We start from the raw sequence: 21,067 nt of genomic DNA on the forward strand, positions 1-21,067 counted from the left end.
CTAGACAAGTGGGCTTCAGGAAGCCAATCAGTAATAATCCAAGTACAAGGTGACTCACAAATGATCAAATAGTCAAAGTTGTGCCATTCTTGGAGAGAGAGGGTTTGGTGGGGACTGCACACCTTTGTCACTAACCTTGTAGCTAACTCTTAACTGGCTGGCTTTGGTGCCAGTCCAACCTCCTCAGCCTTGGACCTCAACCTTCTCCCTCCTCTGGGAGATCTGAGGTTTGCAGAGACTATTTCCATTGACAAGTTGCAAAGATGTAACTGTTGAAGCTTGATCGACAAGTCTGCAGAAGACACAATGACTGCAGGTTGACTTAATCCATTTTTCAGGTGTGGGGGAGCAACCCAGATAAAAAGTGGGTGGAAAAACCCCACCAGCATGGAACTTGACACACTAACATATACATGTGTAACTACGTACAGCAGGGAACGTTCTTAAAATACAAGATGACAAAGTTCATAATATAGGGCACCTTTTATGAAACAGATTTCATTTAGAAGATACTGAAAATTAGAAAAATCTGCTGGCATTAAGGTCCAAAACATAAAATCCCCAAATCTGCCTAATGGCAGGGTGGGGGTGGGGAATGAAAACAAGAAGAAAAAACAGACCAGTAAGGGAAAGCAGGCTCCAGAAATTCATGCTCCAATAGTCATGCTTCGACTGCCAGCAATTCATTCAGAACCAGGCTGCCCCTCTACCCATTTCTGTACAGGCACCTCCAAAGTTGGGGAGAAATCAGCCCGCTCGGCTCCTCCCGCAGGCTCCCAGGCGGCACAGCTGGCTGTATGCACATAGCCCTGCACTCACTGTAACGCTTAGTGAAGGTCTCGGCACGCTTTAAGTGCTTGGTTCAGCACTAGGCACACAGCTTTAAAAGTAGGGCCGAGTGCCCTTTTCACTCTTGCAACCACACTGTAACGGCTAACCATGAAAGCCTGGCTTCAGCATCAGGATGGAAGAGAGGGAGCACAGGATGAAGGCAAACAGCACCTTCATTACTAATAGTATCCAAAGGTTAAACCATCACTGAAAGCATGGTTTTTGCTTTATTATCCCTATTATTATTATTATTAGCCTTTTCATATAGATAATAAGCTAGCAGAAAGATACTATCACTGTCATTATTAAACTAACATGTTCAGTGTTGCTTGCAAGATCAGCCCAAGTAACAGTGACTTTAATATTTGCTTAAGATTCAGAACAGTGAGTTTAATATTAAACCAAGAGATCAATATAGACGGGCTCACTTGCTTCTAAAGAAGCTAAAGATATTTAGGGTGGTAACATTTGAAATAAAGGTAGCCTCGTTTACAATTGCCACTACTTCATCCAAATTTTGTCCTATCAAGACCAAGCAGAACTGGGAATGACCAACAGCTACCAGTAGTGAAAGCAGCAGGTCTACTCTGTTAAAAAGAGCCAGAAAATCCACTCACAGGAAGGAAGAAGAAATTCCCTCATCACACTCTTCCAAAAGCAACTGCAAAGACAAATACCTATCCAGCAAGTGACATGAGAGCAAACAACCTCTTTTGTTCTTACACAGGATGGAGAACTCTACATCAGGAAACGATGAGTAAATAAATAACCTTGAGTTTTACAATGATACCCTGAAGGGTAGCTGCAACACAACTTATGCTGTGTCTAGAAATGCATTATTATCTATGGGTCAAACAAAAGTTCAGGCTCTTTCTTAGAGACAATAACTTTGCATTAGTAGACACAGATAAGCAAAACAATTTGTTTCAATACAATGTGTATCAATACAATTTTAAACAAATGTGCGCAAAATGAATCAGAATTTCTGTTTAGAAAAATCAGCAACACGCCCATTGCCATTTCACTCTCAATGACTTGTTAACATACATCTGAATATTCCATGGGCTCTTCTCTTGAAAGAGTTCACCGTGTCTTCGCTTCTTCTGTCCCCCACCCTCCTAATGGCTGTGTTTGAAATAAACTCAGCTGGGAAAGGTTTCCTTTCCAGTAAGCATGTTCTAATTTGGTGCTCAGATACACACATATCCTGTTTGCCACACAGACAGATCTTGAGGGAGAAGGAGGGGAAAAAAAAAGAAAGAAAAAAAAAAAAGAAGAAAAAAGAACAACCAGACACTGGAAGCAGAGCCACCATGCTTGGGAACAAACAAGAACCTCTGTGCTCAACATCCACAGCTGGTCCCAGGTTTTCTCCAGAACTCATATGCTGAACTGCTTTGAAAAATGTGATCCAGATTCAAAAGGCGTTTTAAGAAACATCTGTAAGGTGATACAAGAAACCCCCAGCTAGACAGGTGGAGGGTCACAAGCTGTCCTCTGAACAGCCAAGCAGCTAACAGTTTACTTGTGCGGGCTAATACAATAACATTATTTACATTTTCGGCTTCTTAGCCTTTCCCTTGTTTAGACTGAAGGCTCTCAAGCAAAAGGGTGTGATGAGGCTTATACAAACCTGAAAATCAGCATTTACCTCAGTGAGATCTCTAAAGCTCCTACTTTCCATAGATATGCTTGGTGACTCTACAGCACCTAAAAGCAGTCTGAAGATAGCACATCACACCCCACACTTCAAAGCACATGGGTGGAGATTCAAATCCTCTAGCTGCTGCAGTGCTGCCTAACCACAAAGGCCAATGCCTTGTTGTACCTATAAGAAACTGAAATTTGAATCCCTAGTAAATAAAAACAAGCCATAGGGGAGAGTCTCTATTTATTATCCTGGGCCATTCCAGAAAAACACACGTGCACGGCGAGGCACCGCAGACCTGACTTCAGAGGAGTCGTTAGGTGCTGAAAATCATGCATATGCTTAAGCAGCTTCCCCGGTCAGAAATACACTGGCTCAGCATGTCTGATGGTAAACATTACACCCAAAGGAGTATTAATTTTTCAAGGCATTACATGCAGCACTGAACATGCAGCTATTACACATATTCCACTGCTCTTGCTACAGATAACTGCAGCTGTTACAAGGTGTTATCCAGCTGTGTTTAAGGACAGTTTTGCAAGAGGCGTATTTATTTTTCCAGGGAAAAACTAACAGTTGCTGACAGCAGAAGCTGTATTACGCCAAACCAGTAACAACAGCAAGACTGGAGGGAGTAGAGGAAAGAATCTATCCACAGGGTAAAAAACTTGTCACACGTGCCATCGCCGCTGAACCTCCAAGACCTTCCTGTTTTGTACAATTGTGATGTTTTTAGACCTGTTAGAAAGCCTGTGCGACAATACAAAGATGAGCCTTCTGGAAACTGGCACCTGGGTAGCATCAGGATAGATGCTGCCACTTAACACAAAGGATCTCACCCCAAAAATTACTGAAGCAGAAGATGCAGCAGAAAGGCTAAGAGTGTGACTGCTGTAGCTCCTGTTGGGAAGGCTTTCCAGATGAAAGCTACTGGAAAAGAAAAAAAAAAAAAAAAGCCCTGAAGGAAGAAACTTGCCAGCCTCAGTGGCCACATTCCTATAGGAGCAAAATTCACCCTTTCCTACCATTCTGAAACAGCAGGGGATGTGCAGCTGGACCTTGCCTTCTGTAACATCCCTTGCACACAGCCTTAGCCACAGACCTTAGAGGCAGGTAATCTTCCAGGCTGTCTTTATCATGAGGACAGAAAAATAACACAGGAAGCACCGTTCTTACTCTCTCCCCTTTTGACTTGCGCTGTACCCCTCCAGCAAATTCAGTGGCTGCGGCTGGAGCCCTCGCAGCAGAGCACTGCAACTGAAGTAGTATTTGCAACAAGCAACACAAAGGCTCCGTCTAGTCAGAACCTCGTAAGAGTTCAAGATTAATCACAATGAGGTATTGCCAGGGAAAAGAGGAAAAGGAGAACAGAATCCTCTGGTTGTAATGTTGGGAGAAGTTAATACCTTTTAAAATGCTGAATGTCAAATCTCTTGTGCACTGTTCTCATGTCACTAAACAGCCCCGAAATACTAAAAATCCTTTAGTATCTACATATCTCACTTCTGAATGCCATTTTAACTTCAGAAGGTGGATCTGACTTGAGGGCCTAAGATGATTTGTGAAGTGTGCTTACAGAGCCTGGACCAGACCGAGGCAACCCACGCACAGTTTGATTGCTTGAATGTCGCAGGATTACCACTTAGCACAGCTAACAGCTATTTTCTGTTGTTCTTGCAGTTCCCTGTTTAAATACAAGTGAGGCTAGGGTACTAGTGATTTAACTTTTATTGGATTAGGGCATGTTTTAAGTATTGTTCTTTTAAATTAGAGCTGCCTGCCAAGGCTGGGATGTTCTAACCTAGGTAAATGTTTATGATGGGTCTCAAGGAGTGGTTTAGACTCAAATCTAAGTAACTTATAAAGACTGGTGGCAATTCTGTTTTGTGGTACATGCAGCTTTAGGAAAAATTATTATTTGTGTGGCAGAAAAACATTGGTTCTTTTCCAGACATTCAGATCACCCAAATCTGAAAAAACACAATCAAAAGTACTCAAACAATATACACAGTTTGAGCCAAAAATTCTGAGATGGCCCAATAACTAGCAAGACGTTACACTGTCTACTGCAAACTTTTAACAAAATAGTTTCATTCACTAACCAGTTATGAAATTAAGGTAGATCACTGAAATCAGAACAGTTAAAAATTTTGAAAAAAAAAATTATTACGTGCTCAGGGTATTAATTTTAGGGCACCTGAGGAGGACAAGAACACATCCACTTCCTTGAATTTTTTTTTAAATTGGCAGTTCATATTTGCATAGTATAAGAAAGATTGGGTTTTATTTCTCTGACTGCCTTCTCATTCTTTCATTCCTCCTGCTGTCACTGAAACTGCATAGCAACATAATATATAATGGCATGTCTCCACAGCAATACTAACAAAATTTGGTCTTTTCTTCTTTGGGGTTCACCTTTTCCTCCAAAAGTACAATGCAATATTAACACATAACTACCGATATCTTAATTGTGGCTGAAAGTATTTGCATATCCTGAAAGGCTCCTTATCAATTTCTATGAGTAAATGAATCTCAACTAAAGAGAAACCCCAACAAAAACCCAAAAGAAAGCCAACAAACCACAAAGCAAAACCAATCTTGACAAAGGATAGAGGGTTCAAGACAGGCAGATGTCAAGAGCTTACACAAAATGGAAGCAATTCAGACAGAATTTCCCACTGTGTCTGGTTAGGAGGGAATCACAGGAGTGCTTGTCACCCCTAAGCTGCAACTTAGTCAAAGTAGCAGCAGCAGTGCTTGATGCTGAGCAGGCACCCAATAACGTGGTGAAAAGATGCACAAACCTCAGTACAAAATATATTTTACAACAAATTAAGAAGGCATTTTATTAATGGAGAACCACGAGAACTTTGAAGTGGGCTGAATGAGAGGAACATAAGTGTGGTAAGGCTGCAACGTTTAAAAAAAACTAAACTGCTCTTACTTATAGTTATTACCCTCCCTACCCCTGAGGCTTTCAATTCCAACATCTTAAGCTTGAATTGCTGCTCTGATGCCCGGAAGGAAGACATTCAACCCGTAAAATTTTCACAATAGATGCTGGCAACTAGTCTACCTTTTACAACAGACAAAGATTGTGGAAAAAAAAGTAAAGGTTGATTCAGAGACAAATAATTCTCAGGCTTATGTTATATAGTAAACCCAAGTCAATTAGAAACACATTTTAGAAAACAGATGAGGATCTATGACAATTTTGTAACTAGAAAACCTTGAAAAAGCTGTTGAATAAACCAACACGAAACCTTCTGTGAAACAAAGTTTCGATTCACCAAAACAAACTTAACAGCTTTTATTAATTTTTTCCCTTCATGGAAATTAACAGATTACTAAGCATACATGCAGACATCACTGAAGGATTTCTAAGATGTTAAAAGCATGCCATAAAGTGAGGTAACAGAAGTGCTTAGTACACTGATGGTGGAGAAAGGATGCCTTGCGAGGCAGCACATTTTAGCAAGCCTCAGTTCCTGTCCTGGGCTCTGCAAAGAACAGGAGAACCTCCTGTCTTTTTGCCCCCATTAGATGACAGGTAAGTAGTAGTCTTTTCTGAAATAGATTCCCAAAGACTTTAACAAATGCAAGCTTACTGGAAAATAGAGCAGCTGAGGAGAGCTTGTCCCCAAAGCCACTGCCCTGAGTGCATGAACTCCCAGGTAAAACGATGGGGGCACCTGAGCTGTCACCTGAACCTACACCAGGGAAACATCTGCCCCCTATTAGGAAAGGGTATAAATAATCAAGAAACCCTGATTAGGAAAAAACAATGCTGCCAGGCACCCAAGGAGGCACAAGCCACCGTCACAGCAGCTGCACTGCAGCCCCGGCAGCAGCTCTGGCAGGGCAGCCAGCCTGCAGCTCCCATCTCCTGCCATTTCCGCCTTTTAAGTCCAGAAAACGCTGTGGGCAGGCTTGGGAGGTTCAGCAGGGATGAGATCCAACTAGCTAGAGTCTGATGAAGTCACCGAATTAATTTAGTTTTGACCTATCCAGGGTTCTGCCACCCTCCCCCTACCCGCCCCCCCCAGCCCCCCCCCCCCATGTATACATTCGGAGGTGAAAGGCTAAAGTAACACGCCGTTTACTCCAAGCATAACGTAATGGCAAATGAGATTTTGTAATACTATACAGCCTTCCTGGCAGGGGCCTGAGCAGTCTCCAAGCACTTCACCACCACCCCCCTCCCAGAGCCGGGTGAGCAAGGCAGTGACTCAGCAGGAGACAGGCACTGAGCATCCACGGGTTTCAGAGGAGGACAAGCCTGGGAAAAAGGGAAAATGGGAGGATTAAATAAGGGGAAATGTGATGTCTTTCCCCTAACACAGAGCTGCCATCTTCTAGGAGGAGACCACAGTAAACCTAATAAAGCCTGGTTGTCCAAGGCACGCGAAGTAAACCCAAAGAGCGTCTTCTAATAGCTAAAGAGAGACTACAACATACCTTTTCTACTCAGATATAATGTCATGTGGTACAGAGAACCAGGACTTGGGCATACGTCAATTCTCTTTTACACTAAAGCCAGATATAGATACACACTGCTTTCTGCATGGCAACTTTTATTCTGACCCTAATATGCACACATTAGAATCACAGGGTATCCTGAATTGGAAGAAACCCACTGAGGATTGTTGAGTCCATGTCCCTGTTACCACAGGCAACAAGGGCCTTTAATCATGGCCTTCTATGTAGTCACTTTGCAGGACCCTGGAGTGACACCTGGGAAAGTGCAGTGTCCCAGGACCCGTGGGCAAAGCTGCAGGAGCAGAGCCTGCATGACAGAGTGCCCAAGCTGCCAGGCAGGCAGCCAGCCTCACTCCATCCCCAAACCAGTCCTCGTGGCAGGAAGGTGACGACACCGAGCAGGGGTATAAGACAACATTTATTTTAAGCTACCTTTACCCCTGTAGTTGTAAACAAGCATGTGACAACAGATGAAGTAACAGGCAACCATGCTGGCTGCTTTCACGGGTGCATCACTCCCTAAAAGACCGCTGTGTATTTTTGTTAGGCAAAATATTAAGCTCTAGTATGGGTGTCCAGGGTTCCCGCTGCTGCCACAGCTGTGCTGCCATTTGGGGTTAAGCAGACAAGCATCAGGCTTTCTGTTGGGTATGCAGGGGGCTCTGTGGGCAGGTTTCTAGGAAGAAGCTCCAGCAGGCATCTGCAACTGTGATTCTGTGACCTGAACCACATGTAGATCCCCTGCAGACCACTGGGCCAACGCCCGATACTCTATGCTTCTATGCTCTGTGTTCAATCTCTCTCCCACTTCTCTCCCCACTGCTGGTGAAAGCTAGACCAAAACTAATTATACAAAATCTCAGAGTTTTGACATAGCTGAGCATGTTGAAATAAGCCCAAATAAATACCTCTGTCTTCAGCTTGTACAAAGTCCCTACAGATCATTATTAACATCATAAAGATTTCAAGTGTTAACACACCAGCCACAACACTTAATTTTGGGTTTGGGTACCAAACTAACTTGACCTCTTCCCTCATTCTCATGAGGTAATACTCTAACAGACAAGGACACACTCTGAAATTATGTTGGTGCTCAAGATACTACCAGCAAATGACTTGCATTTAAGAATTAATCCTACCAACGACTATCTAAAGTAGCACTGAACTTTTAAGTGCAGTTGCTCAACTGCTAAATTAGTTTTGGAGCAACTAAAACTAAAATTCACTAATCCTTCACAAAGGAAATTGCCCTTTATGAACACACTAGCTCAACCATCCGTGATACACGTAATAGATTATTCTTGTGCGTGCCAGTAACCACAAACTTATTTTATTGTCATTGCACTACTAATACAGTTGCTGACAATACCAGTATCAAGTAAAGCTTCCCCAAAACTGATTTTGTTTTTCTCAACCATGTTGGTCTTTGAAGGTCTGTGAAACTGGCGCCTTCTTTTGGGCTTTAGATTTTTAAAATCTCCTGCCTATCTAAAGAAGAAAATCTCCAAAGCTTTGTTTTCCCAAATAATGTTCTTATTTAATGGTGCTTACTCCTTTGACGCAACACAGTCTTCATCTACAGGCCAGTCCTTAAGCTAAGGAAAGCATAGATGTCCCATTTAATAGGATTTGGTCTCCTTTTGTGGAATATCTTGAGGTCAATTCCTAAAGTGTATTGCTTCCAGCTGGCAAACGGTGACATACCAGGTTCAACTTCCACAATAAACAAAGCCAAGAAAAATGTACTGCTTGCTTTAACTGCACTTATATGTAGTCAAAGGTAAGAAGGTAACAACCTGTGCTGCAATGTGAATATTTAGTTTCTTCAACCCCCTCAATGTTGCTGTAGGTCGCGCAACACCACAGTTCTGCACCACTCCCTCTAAAAGCAGGGAGCAACATCTGACACAGTTTAAGAGCTGTGCTTGTCATTACACATTTTCTGCAGATTAAACTTAATAACATTAATCTTTTCTGCATGAAAAAAGACACAATTCTTTAAAAGCTGAGGGAGTAATTTATCAGCTTTTAACTTCAAGACATAATCTTTAATTGCAATGTACATAATTAACTTTATGACACAGCCAAACTATCACTTGGCTCTACTGTGTGTCTACGAACTCGTGGTCATCCCTGGGTAGTAAACTGCAGAAGTTGCTCACAGTGATTTAGATAATACAATGTGAAGTAATTAATACATTACAGCAGCACTACCACTTTTGCAAGAGTTAAACTAGAAAGCAGTTGAAATTGATGCAGGCTGAGACTGTGTACACACACTTTTTGTTTCCATTTGATTCACCTCGGTGGCAGTACTAAACTTGTTGCCAAATGATATTCCTTTCGCTTTTAAAGTGCCTGGTTTAATCACTTTCTGTGCTGGGCTTTGAACTCAAAGGCTGTTTGTGCCTAATAGTTACAGAATAAAGTGCTTCAGGCAGGCAGGGAGCTCCAGAGACACCTCCTCCCATTCGCTGCCGATGGAGCCTCAAACTAGCTGATTTTCAAGTCTTTTCAAGGACAGATATTCCAGACCCTCTCTGGGTAACCTCTTCCAGGGCCATCCCCACTGTGAAAACTTTTCTCCCAGTATCTAAAGCCATTTCTGCTGCTGCAGCTGCTGACTGCCATTGCCCCTCATCCTCTCCCCAGGTACCTCTGAGAAGAACCTGGCTCAAACTTTTCTCTCTCCTTTCCTGTATGACAGCTGAAGACTGCAATGAGATTCTCCCCTCTCAAGCTCTCTTCTTCAAGCTGGCCAAAGCTAGCTCATGCGCTCCAGCCTCCCCCCTGCCGACCATTCTGTTAGCCCTCCACCCCTCTCACTTCAGTATGTTACTGTCTTGTTCAAAGAGGAGAGGCTAAATTCAGGCACAGTATGCAAGATGTGGGCTCGGAAGCACCAGAGGGGAATAATCACTTCCCCGGAGCTGCTGGCTACACGCCTACTAATGCAGCCCAGCGTGGGCTTGGCCTTCTTCCCTGTAAGAGCGCACTGCTGACTCATGTTCATCTCCATCACCAGCACCACCAGGTCCATATTGTATAGCACTTCAGGAACAATTGGGGGTGGAGGGGTGCTTAAAGAGGTGGCAGGAAAAAAAAAACCCACCTCACTGTATTAAAAATACAGCTGCTTCAGAGCCAAGGCAATTCTACAGCATCCCCGTTGCTGTGAAACTCATGTCACACTTGGGGACCACAGATTAAAAGCATACATTGTAGAAGCAAACTTCTGCAGGCAGAAATATACACATTAAAGAAAAAATATTCCTTGGGCCTCCTTGAGTCTGACAATAGCACAACATGACAGTGTTGGCAGAAAACAATTTTTCAGATCCCAATTCAGAATCTACATCTTGCATAGCTTTGAAGTATTAATATGGGAAGGAGTAATATGGACCCAAACCAATAAAATTTAAGTAAAATATAGTTAACGCTACTCTGCATAACAAGGTTTCCAACAGAACAGCTGCTTACATGTGAATGAGGAAAAGGTATAACTTTAATTCAGCCAATTATCATTTCACTGCCTCTGTGTTCCTAGGACACTCACGCTGCAGTCTCGTTGCATACGAAAGCTCCCGTGGGACTTTCATATCACTGGGTTATATACTCCACTTCCACACAAACAATTACTCACAGATTCTACAGTTATTTCAATAAGCTATGATTTGTATAACACTGCCTCCATAAGTAAAGCAAATGCATATTTTATTTCAAATATTTCAGTACTTCCTATTCATAACATGACTGGATTAGCTCCACAGAGATTATCCTTAAGAAACAAAGCATAACAACCATATAAAATTTGCTTAAAATGAATTTTCGTTCCCCAAAAATTGTTTAATACATATTGCCAGCAAGCCCTTCTGAGCATCAACACTGCATTCCAGAGTGACAGGTAAGAATTTGCATTCATGTCCATCTCTGAATAATTACAGCTGCTTGGGTAGGAAATCTGTACAGTACTAAGGAACCCTGCTGGGGGGGATGGAGGAGGGGAATGCTCACTTGAGTTACTCCTAAAAGATAAAACTGAAGTCCACAGATCTTGCCAACTAGCTCTCAGAGTTCCAAATTGCCAAGAAATATAATATGAGAAAGTAAACCTTGGAAAAAATACAGCCAGCCATATGGAAAAACAGGACATCCAGCATGGCTTTGCACCGTGCCATCAGAACAAAATAAGCTCTCTCTTTACGCTGCCCACTGCCACACTGGAAAAGAAATTTTACAGAAACATTTTACACAGAAGAAATCCCAAACACGGAGAATTTTTCAGTTTGCATAGCTTGTTTAAATATTGTTCCAGACCACTCAAAGTTTCTGTTTCAGTTCACATGAGCTCACACCGATGTTTCTGTTCTTGCCCCTCCACCCGTGCAGGACCCAGATTCACAGGCTCCATCTTCCAGCCCCTCAACCTATATTTCAAACTCCTTCCCTTCCCCAGTCAACACCAGTAAGCATCGCAAGGTGGCCGTACACAAGGCCAGAGGATCAAGACCGCGGCCTGCACGGCATATTCCTTTCCAGGCAGAACGATTTGGCACAGTCAGAGGATTTCCTACGGAAGCTACATCCTTACGTCTCGACTCACTGATGAATGTTTACATTTCCTGTTTGGATAGCACAGCAAAAAAACCAGATTTAACACAAAAGCACCCTTCATTAAGCATGGGGCTCTACAAGAAACAGAAATTACTTCAGAGGGGTTAGGCTGAGCCATTTAATGTGTGTGCTTTCAGTACATATAGCCTTCTCCATCTAGTATTTAATCACTTAGTTTACTACCAGAAAACAAGACAAAATTCTGTCAAAATATCACAGAGAAGGTTTTTATTTTGAATTAAATTAATAGCAAAAAGACAACAGAGTTGTGTTCAAGACAACAAAGCCACCGCTTTTAAACCCCAACAGTTAAATACACGTTCAGTAAACTTTTATAGCTGATATTGCCCTTCCCCTCCCACCTCATTATAATGCAACAATATGAAGAAGATGCTTTATCGGTGAGTCAGGCAGCAGAGATCTGAGCAAGATCCAAAGAGCTACGCAGCACTCAGCTAACACCATCCGCAGAAGAAACACGGATGTTTTCCATTTACATTCCCTAGCACCCATACTGGAAGCTGCTAGCCAGAGATCAGGATGCAGCAAGCAAAGAGGACACCAGTATCCGAATGCTGCCCCGGTATGGCATGAGTCTCACTGCCGCCGCCACCACCACCACACTTACTCCACGCTACAGCCTTCGTGCCATCCCGCTCAGTGGTTTGTGAGATTGAGAACAGATGTGCCGAGACCACTCATTTCCAATTATCAAACAAAGGCTGAGAGTCGCATCTCCAAAATGAAAAGCTGGCACACAATGTATCTTCTTCCTCACCAAGCCTTCGCTATAATTAGCTTTGGGCATGAGGAAGGAGGAAAGACCATCAAATTAAACTAGGCTTGCCCCCAAGCCCCAAAACCTCTGAAGATATTTTTAAAAAGTCACTTGTTCAAATGCCAGGGTTCAAAGTGTAGACATACTGCATGCATTTTTTCTTACTGCCTCCCAAAATAAGTTTTACATCTCAAAAGGTCAGACCAGGTATGTAACCTGGGAGAACATTCCTGTGGTCTGGTCTGGCTGGCATGAGGTAGCTGCATCTCCCTCAAAGTAGACATGCTCACAGCAAAGGAAAAACTCAAAGGAACAGCTTTAAACAGGCTCTCTGGGACTGCAGCCCCACCTCCAAGTCACCTTTCTTTCACAGTGGAACATATTTCTCAGTACTTGTTTTCCAGGGAAGCTAGATTGAAGAAAGTAGGCAGAAGCCAAAATGTCTATTTCTAAAAGTGACAGCATAAGGTTCAGTTCTTGCATATCCTAAACTTTCTGGCTAGTATGCCAGAAACACGCTGCTGTTGCTATGCAGCTCAACAAGGTAGTTTAAAAAAACCCCAACCCCACACCATGCACCAAAACCCAGAATGCAGCCTCCCACCTACGGGATGTTTCCGAAACACACAGAGGCTGGGTGCAAACGAGGTGCACTCAGACCTTTTTGGTGAGGGCGCTTGGGTGCAAGCTGAGAAGAGGGTGCTGTCTGCAGGTTACTCACAAACTGGGTTGTCTATGGAATACTCTTCCCCCCTCCAGCTCCCCAGTAAAGTTGCTTCTCTGTTAGCTCCTGGTTTTAACAAATACCCTCAACTCCCAAAACATTGTGAAGATATATCCTTCAAAGATTGAAATCCAGGTCAAGAGAGGCAGCCCAATAATGCAGGCACAGGCTATCCAGGCTTCACACTACCAATGCATTATTGAGCAGACTCATCCTCTTAACCCCCTGAGACACACACTCATATGTGATTCCCAGTTGTCTTCAAACAGTTTCACCCTGTACTTTTCAAGAGCTGAACCTGCCCAGAGGAAGATATTCACCAAAACAGCTCTCCCTAGGCAGAGTACTCCCTAATCAGAAAACAAGATTAAAGAAAAGCAGCAGCGGCAGGAAGCCAGCTTTATGAAAGTGAAAGAAGAGACAATAGAGAGTACCTAAGCTCACAGGAACTGAGAAAATATTTCTGCATGGCACGTCTTACACTGGCTAGTAGCTGCTGGCTGTAAATCATCAGGATGGTCTTGTCTTGGATAGCTGTAACTAACTTGTGCAATCCAGATGTTTGACAGACAAGGGGGTTATCACAAATATCACTTTTAGAAAAGCTCAAGCCAAATTTAGGGGGTGTGATTTATGGGTTGGTTTTGGTTTTAAAACTAACATTTATCGTTGCCTCCAGTGAAATTTGTGGCAAAATTCTCATGATCTTCAGTAGGAGCAGTTAGGCCAAGAGAAAACACCTTTGAAAATGTTTCAGTTACTAATATACTGAGTAGCATTTGCTTTGATTAGCATTTACAGTTTCAGAGGATCAAAAGTCATGCCTGTCCATAGTATGAAGTGAGAAGACAACTCACTGCTTTTACTCTGTATCATCTTCCCAGTTGTCAGGAAGTTGGGGGCCCTCACTTACCAACTTTTATCAACACAAATGTTCTTTTTTACTTCGTTGGAATTACCTGCTCACCACATTCAAGGGAACCTAATTTTAGAGCAAGAAATACCTTCTGCCCAGAGTTAAAGCGAAGCCATAAGTCTCCCTTTGTACCCTGAGTAAAGCTGCACATGTATGGAAGGCACAGAGTGGCCAGAGACAGTGGCAAGGACGTGTCCTGCAGAGGGAAGGATGCTCTCCGCCGCGCAGGGCCAGCCTGCATCCGGCAATTCATCGGGAGTTGGGAAGGCAAAGACAACAGATTTTTCTATAATGCAAATCTGGACGTTCAGCATGGAAGTTCTCAGCTCCCACAGCAGCAAACCAAGGCAGCCAAGTACAGACTGTAACACCCCATGGTTTATTTCAGCAGCATGTGAGGGAATTGCTGCTTCCATCCAGCTCTGGTTACTGTGCACTGCACCACCACACATCAGCAGCTTAATGATTGCTAAAAGGAAGGCGACACTTAGGAACACCAAATATTTAAAACAGATACCATTAGAAAGGTACATACTCATAGATAGGAGGGTGGGTGGGTGTGTTTTGTTTCTTTTAGCTTAGCGATTTGAAGAAGAATAATCAGGAAACTGGCTCCCTTCCCCCCACTTTGTGAAAGTTCTGGGTATAAAGCTAAATATAGCCAGTGTACAAAGGACCAGAAACCCATTTTTCTAGCAGCACACAGATAACAAAAGAGTTAGGCATAGTATCCTGCCAAAGAGGGTATGACAGTTTGTTAGACCGGAGTGGTTTAGGCTAGATATGCCATTCAAACCTGGAAACATCTGAACTCTTTGTACAACTAGCTTTTAAAAATATGATGAGCTGATCAACCACACAAGATGCCTGGAGTCTGGCAAAAAAGCACTGCAGACATACCCTGTTTAAAAAAAAATTATCTACACAGCTGTTGATTTGGTTTCTCATTGAATTTTTTCAGTCTCCTTTGAACATACAAGTAAAACTATAATTAAATATAATGCCTTTCTCAGAAATGAGCCCAAATCTATTTTGGGCCAACAAAACAACACCTCAGTTCCAACCAAACTTTAAAGTCAGGCTCCTGATCTGAGGTGCCTGGAAACAGCATTTCAGTAGAGAAATACAGATTAATTACAGTTATTTACTCTGAAAGATAACATCTCCCTGTGACTATATTTTATGCCAAAGTACCCGGTTTCCATTTACCAGCTAAGTGACACTGGATGAGAAACTTAACACCTCAGCCCTGTTTGTCCCAGTCTGCAAAATATAATATGTCCTTTGGAAGACTTGGAAAAAACTATTTGTGGCTTTGCATAGGGAGCACATGGTTGGTACTCATGTGGTAGAGGCTCAGTTCCCTACGGCATCCTCAACTCAGTGGATAACTTAGGGCAACTCCTTACACGTCAGCTTCCTAGTCTGTAAAATGGTATAAACTTCAGCTCTTTTCACATCTGCTTCAGGAGTCTGGATATCAAATCTTTGGTAGGAGCTGGTATTTAAAACAATAATGTTTTCCTTTTTTTTTTTTAGGTCTGAGAATACCTAAATTGGTAGGCACAAATTTATTCTGATCGACAAGCACACTACCTCTGTTTTAAAGTATTTATGAAACAGAGCACATTAAAAGTAGTAAAATGAGGCATTTCTGTTGTTACAGGAGCAAGAAGTGAAAGGCAAATATCGAACCCCTGTACATAGGTTAGATGCAGCCTAACTTAAAAGCAAAGCTGCAATACACAGAGGTCTATTGTCAACAAAGTACGTGCTTCCAGGCTGTACAACTGCTAATCCAATGTCATGCTCCAGGCTGTGTTTAATGACATATTTATTCTATATTCTAGGTACAAATGGAATAAACCAGCCAGACAATCAAAGGCATAGCAATTTGATGTGTCATATGGTGAAGTTGTAGAGGCTGCTCCCTAAGTCTGCTCTATAGCCAGCATGGCACCAACAGTCCAGCACAGCATTAGGTACACTAGGCAGTAGGTACAATACTGATGGTATCAATCTGTTAGATATTTAGTGATTTTCTGCTGCGACTCAAACTTAGCAAGGACCAAAGACTACAGGAAGTTGAAAGCCCATTCTTTTTTAGCATCAAGAAGATTCACCACAGTTTTCATCTATTTTCTTCATAGTTTCCTTTTGGTTATGGTTGACATTTACTTAATCAAGTACTTAGAGCTACAGGTGAAAACAAAGTATCATTCTCCCTCCTGGAAGGAAATCTTAACAGATACAGATGTCATGACCCTGGAGATCAGGGTAGGTTCCACAAGGCAAAGAGAATCTAAATAGGATTCCCTAGTGGAAATGTTTATTTGTGCATCAAAGGCTTATTCCTGAAACACACTGAATGGGATTATTTATTTGCTGCCCCAAAACAACATGCAACATTAGTATTAATAGTTCTGCACTCGCTTATATTGCTGCTCTAGCTATGGATACTGATGAATACAAAGCTCTACAAGACTAAGTCCGCTGGATGAAAGGCTATTCAGGTACAGAACAACTTCAGTTTTTGGAAAACTGGGCAAATGATATAATCGTTTTTGTCATTGTGTGCTTAACAGCAGCCTCACAAAGCATCTTTTCTAGGCATAGTTCAATGTATGAAATGACAGGCAGAAGGGCAAGAAAACTGACTTGTTGACAGCTGCAGAAAATGACCTACAAACGTACTGGACAAGGATCATGGAGACCCCCATTCAACAGAGGTTTTCCAAATAACCTTTCTGAAGGAAAGCAGTGAGACAGCAATCAGTGGCACCCATGACATGTGTTAGGCTAACTAGAGATGGACACATGATAATTAATTTCCAATCTATTTCATATTTCTGCTTAGGCACACGATGGAAAGGCAGCTTCCCTCTGAAGCAGAATCTGGTGCTGTTCAGCTGAGATTCTGACAGTGGAAGCAGGAGCTCCAAGCCTCCTCCAAGTGGAAATAGGTCTTTACAAAAGCAGCTTTGCTACTTTGTGATGAAGGTGTGCAAGGGAGCTTCCTTACACAAAGCATCTACAGAGTCAAAGAGAGGAACAGACTAAATCTGGTGGTACTCAAGCAAACCACACGCTGGGATCTCCGAGGTGCTTCAGGATCACCGGTCAGCGTGTGATCAACAACGAGATTCCCTGTTAAGGTTATTAATGGTCAGCTATGTCGGTAACAGCTCTGTTATTCCTCAGCAGCAGAGAAAAAAACCACCACTGAGATTTTCTTCAGAGAAACAAGCCAAGTCATCCACATTTGTTTCCATCTAATCGAGCGTACAACTCCCTGCTCCAGTCAGATATTTGAAAGCAGCATCATTTCCTGCTGTTTGAAAACCAGCTTTAAGGGGCGTGTTCTCTGCAGAGGCATTGCTCGCTGTCACCCAGGCGGCATTTAAAATAACTGTATATTAACATAAGGGGAGCTACCGGCCGTATTATCACCCTCCGAGCCGGCGGCAAGGCGCACATAAAACCAGTTGCGTTCCGGGCTGAGCCGCGACCCTTATCAAACAATGCAAACAATTTTAATGAGCTTATCTGCCGGAACATATTGTCAGAGATGTTAATGCAGAAGCGCTGCCAGCCGCGCATGCCAAGCGATTCATCAAAAATGCCTACAACTGCGACAAAGGACGTGCCCCCCCACCCCCACCCCCCCCCCCCCAAAAGAAAAGAAAGAAAGAGAGAAAACCGATAAATACAAAATGGGGCTGGCTCCGGCCACCGCGGCGGGCGGGGGTGGCGGATGGAGCCGCCCCCCCCGCGCAAGCACCCGAGGACGGGAAGGGAGGGTGGGCTGTCACCCCCGCCCTGGTGAGCTGGGGGTCGCTGTCACCCCTGGACCGGTGTGCTGGGGTAGGGGAGCGCCCGTCCGATGTAGGGAGCGCCCGATGCTCGGTGCGGCATCCCGGCCGGGCAGGGGCTGCCCGCTCCCCGCCATCCCCCGGCCGCCGCCTCCCGCACGGCACCGCCTCCGAGATCCGCAGCGAGGTGCTGCGGCTCTTTCCAGGGGGAGCTGGCTGCCTGCGCGGGGCTCGCTCTTTCCTTCCTTTTTAAAAAATTTAATTATTATTTCCCCCTCTCTTCTCTCCTTTTCTTCCCTTTTTTTTTTTTTTTGTTTGTTTTTTAATTATTTTCAACCGCCTTTCTTCCGCCCGGGAGCACCGAGCCCCCGCAGACATCCCGCCTATTCACCAATCGCTCTCCAGCCGGACAATGCGAACGCCACCGCTGCCCCGGTTCCCCCCGCGCCGGCGGGGCCGGGGGTGCGTGTGCGCTTCTGCCTGTGCGTGTCTGCGTGCTGCAGCCCGCTCGCCTTATGCAACCGCCCCCCGCGCTGCAGCCCCCCCTTCCCTTCCCTTCCCCTCCCCTCTCCTCTCCTCCCTTCCCTTCCCCTCCCGGCCGCCGCCGCCCCGCTAGCCGCCGCAGTACCTGTAGGAGCGCTCCCCCCGCACCGTGTGCTTCCTGAAGGGGATGATGGTCCCGTTGTCCTGAATGATGTCGTTATTGTTCTCGCCATTTGGGGACAGGGCTTGGGTCGGTCCGGGCATTGGCGCTCCCGCGGCTCCGCAGAGCCCCGCGCTGCTGGTGTGCGGAAGGTGGCGGCAGCCGACTCTCGCCGCCCGCGCCGCGCCGCCCCGCCCCGCACGTCAGCCCCGCCGCCGCCCCACGTGACCGCCTCTCGCCATAGCAACCGGCCGACTCCGCGCCTCGCCTCCCTCCGCGCCGCGGCCGCCCCGCTGCGCCCGGGGAAGGATTGGGGGGGTGTGTCGGGGGGGTGAGGGCGGGACGCGCCGGGCCCGCTCCGCCCCGCGCCCCCACACAAAGAGCCTCTCGCCCCGTGCGTGCGGGGGGACCCGCGGGGACGACGCGAAGTGTTCGGCGGTTCTTCCCGGCGTAGGCAAGACAAAGCGCCGGGGGCAGCCCCCGCGCACCCCGCCCGCACCCCGCACCTCGATCCCGCCGCCACCACGCCTGCCCCTACCGCGGTGGGCGGCACGGAAACGCCTTCTTCTCTCCTTCCAGAAAGGGGGAGCGGGACCACGTCCCCCCTCGCCCTGTGACAAGGGGAGATTGCGCCCTGGCTTTACGGGACCAAGCGCAGCCCGTCACTTCAGCATCACCCGCCTTTCCCCCCCCCCCCGACACGACGGAGCTATTTGGGGCTCAAGCTATGGCAACTCGCGCGAAACGAGCCCCCCCAGCCACGCTGCTGTGTTACGGCGCACACATGGCAGCAGGGTAATTCCAACATACGCCCAGCTCTCCCTAACGTCTCCCCCGGGGTCGGTGTGCCTGAGGAAACGGCCATCGCCGCCGCACAAAGCTTGCCCTTGTCTGCCGGCCCCAGGCTCACAGGAACAGGCTGCGTGTTTAATGCGGCAGGCGCTTCATTAACAAAAATGCGCATAAATATTACATGGTACGAGAATACAGGGGGGACAGAACTCGCGGATTCCTAGCCATACAAAAACCATAAGAAGGTCTAAGTCCACTGATGCTACTCCTCCACCCCTGTTCCCACGTCTGCTGCCCTACCTGGGTTTCCAGCTGCCCTCCCAGCCCCACACACCAGGGTGTCCAAGGTACCAAAACTCTATCCCCACCCTCACAGCTTCGCTGGACAGCATGCTACAACGCCTGGCAAGCTGCACAGCACGTTTCCAGCTTTTCCCTCGTCTCAGGCTTTCTCAGAGAAACCCTGTGATGGCACATCCTTTAAAATCTGGCTTGGGACAGAAACACAAAGGGAAACAACCTACCAAGGCAGCAACACTGTAGCTACCTCCCTCAGCATCACCATTTACACCACCTCACGTCTCTTCCCTTCATTTGAAGGAGTTTGTTACGTATGTGTGCGTGTGTGTGTCCCCAAGTCCATTTCCCTCTGTGTATTCCTCCTGCAAATCTCCCCTTGCCTAAATAACAAGGTCTCTCAAAGTTTGATGCTAACCACAGAGCAATGCTGGTCATCCTCAGAAGCAGATCTGAACTTCACTGTGGTAAAACCTACCCTCATGTCCCAACAGCAGATCAAGACTCAAATGTTTACCACATTAGAAAAACAAACTATCCAATTGTTTACAAATTGTTTTCTTTAAGCCCAAGCCAACAATAGTGACTATGGGAAACTGAAGCTGGCAAAAGTGACTATGGGCACAGTCTCTAAACAGCCCTGTGTGACCTCAATGCTGTCAGATGCAAAAGAGCAGAAATTACTTGGGCAGATCTGCCAAAAAAGCAACCCCAAACCCATCTCTAAAAATGAATTTTAAGGTTACAGGTCAAATGGAAGCAACATGAACATTTCTAGTATGTTTTCAGAGGCACATGCTGAGATTTTAATGAAATTCAAAAGTTCTGAAGTATGAGTTCAGTCAGGTTTATACTGCAGATTTTTTCTGGATGAAGAAACTGACTTTAGAGAATTTTAACTGAACTTTAACCTGACACTTTGTTGAAAGCTTAGTTTACATACTTATTATATAGACTCTGGATTCACAGAGAATACAATCAATAAAAAAAATCACCAACTGCACAGCACTTGGATCACCAAAACACCTACTTGGATTTAAATCAGGTGCATCTGCTAACATACCCAGAGTGCAATCTCTAATAAAACTCACATTAGTCTACCAATTTGCAATGATCCTCTGAATACCAGGGCAGGAGATGTTATTTATTGTTTCTGCCAAGTTTTCAAATATACTCGAATTTTGCCTTCAGTTACCAACTTACGGCTATTTGCAGCTGACATGCTTTACTGAAAAACCTTCCTTTCACCTGGCAACAGCAAACCCACAGGAGAAAGTTGCCTTTGAGTCTTTTTCAAAACCAGCAACAAAATACATCCTGATAAAAAGGCCAATAAGCCTCTTAGCAAGGCTCAAGAGCACGGAGAAGCCAGAAATGCTACAGTGTGACAGAACATAAAAATAATCTATGTCTTCAGCTGCCAGCCATCACACCCTACCTGCTCTGCCAGGCAGACAGCAGTAAAACATGCTGCTACCATAACTTGTAAAAACATTTTCATTTCTTCACCAGTGGCAAAGAACAGAAGCTTCT

General features: G+C 44.9%; 1 protein-coding gene across 3 annotated transcripts in view; it reads right to left on the reverse strand.

The window, feature by feature from the left end:
• Positions 1–18,610, reverse strand: part of MAPRE2 (microtubule associated protein RP/EB family member 2) — a 62,270-nt gene extending 43,660 nt beyond the window's left edge. For all 3 annotated transcript variants that reach the window (XM_084280037.1, XM_084280036.1, XM_084280035.1), the window contains exon 1: positions 18,431–18,610. In XM_084280037.1, the coding sequence (XP_084136163.1) occupies positions 18,431–18,518 (88 nt within the window). In that variant the 5' untranslated portion in view covers positions 18,519–18,610. The remainder of the gene's footprint in view (positions 1–18,430) is intronic.
• Positions 18,611–21,067: the final 2,457 nt, after the last annotated feature.

This window comes from Gallinula chloropus, assembly GCF_964237585.1.
Source record: "Gallinula chloropus genome assembly, chromosome: 2".
Lineage (NCBI taxonomy): Eukaryota > Metazoa > Chordata > Aves > Gruiformes > Rallidae > Gallinula > Gallinula chloropus.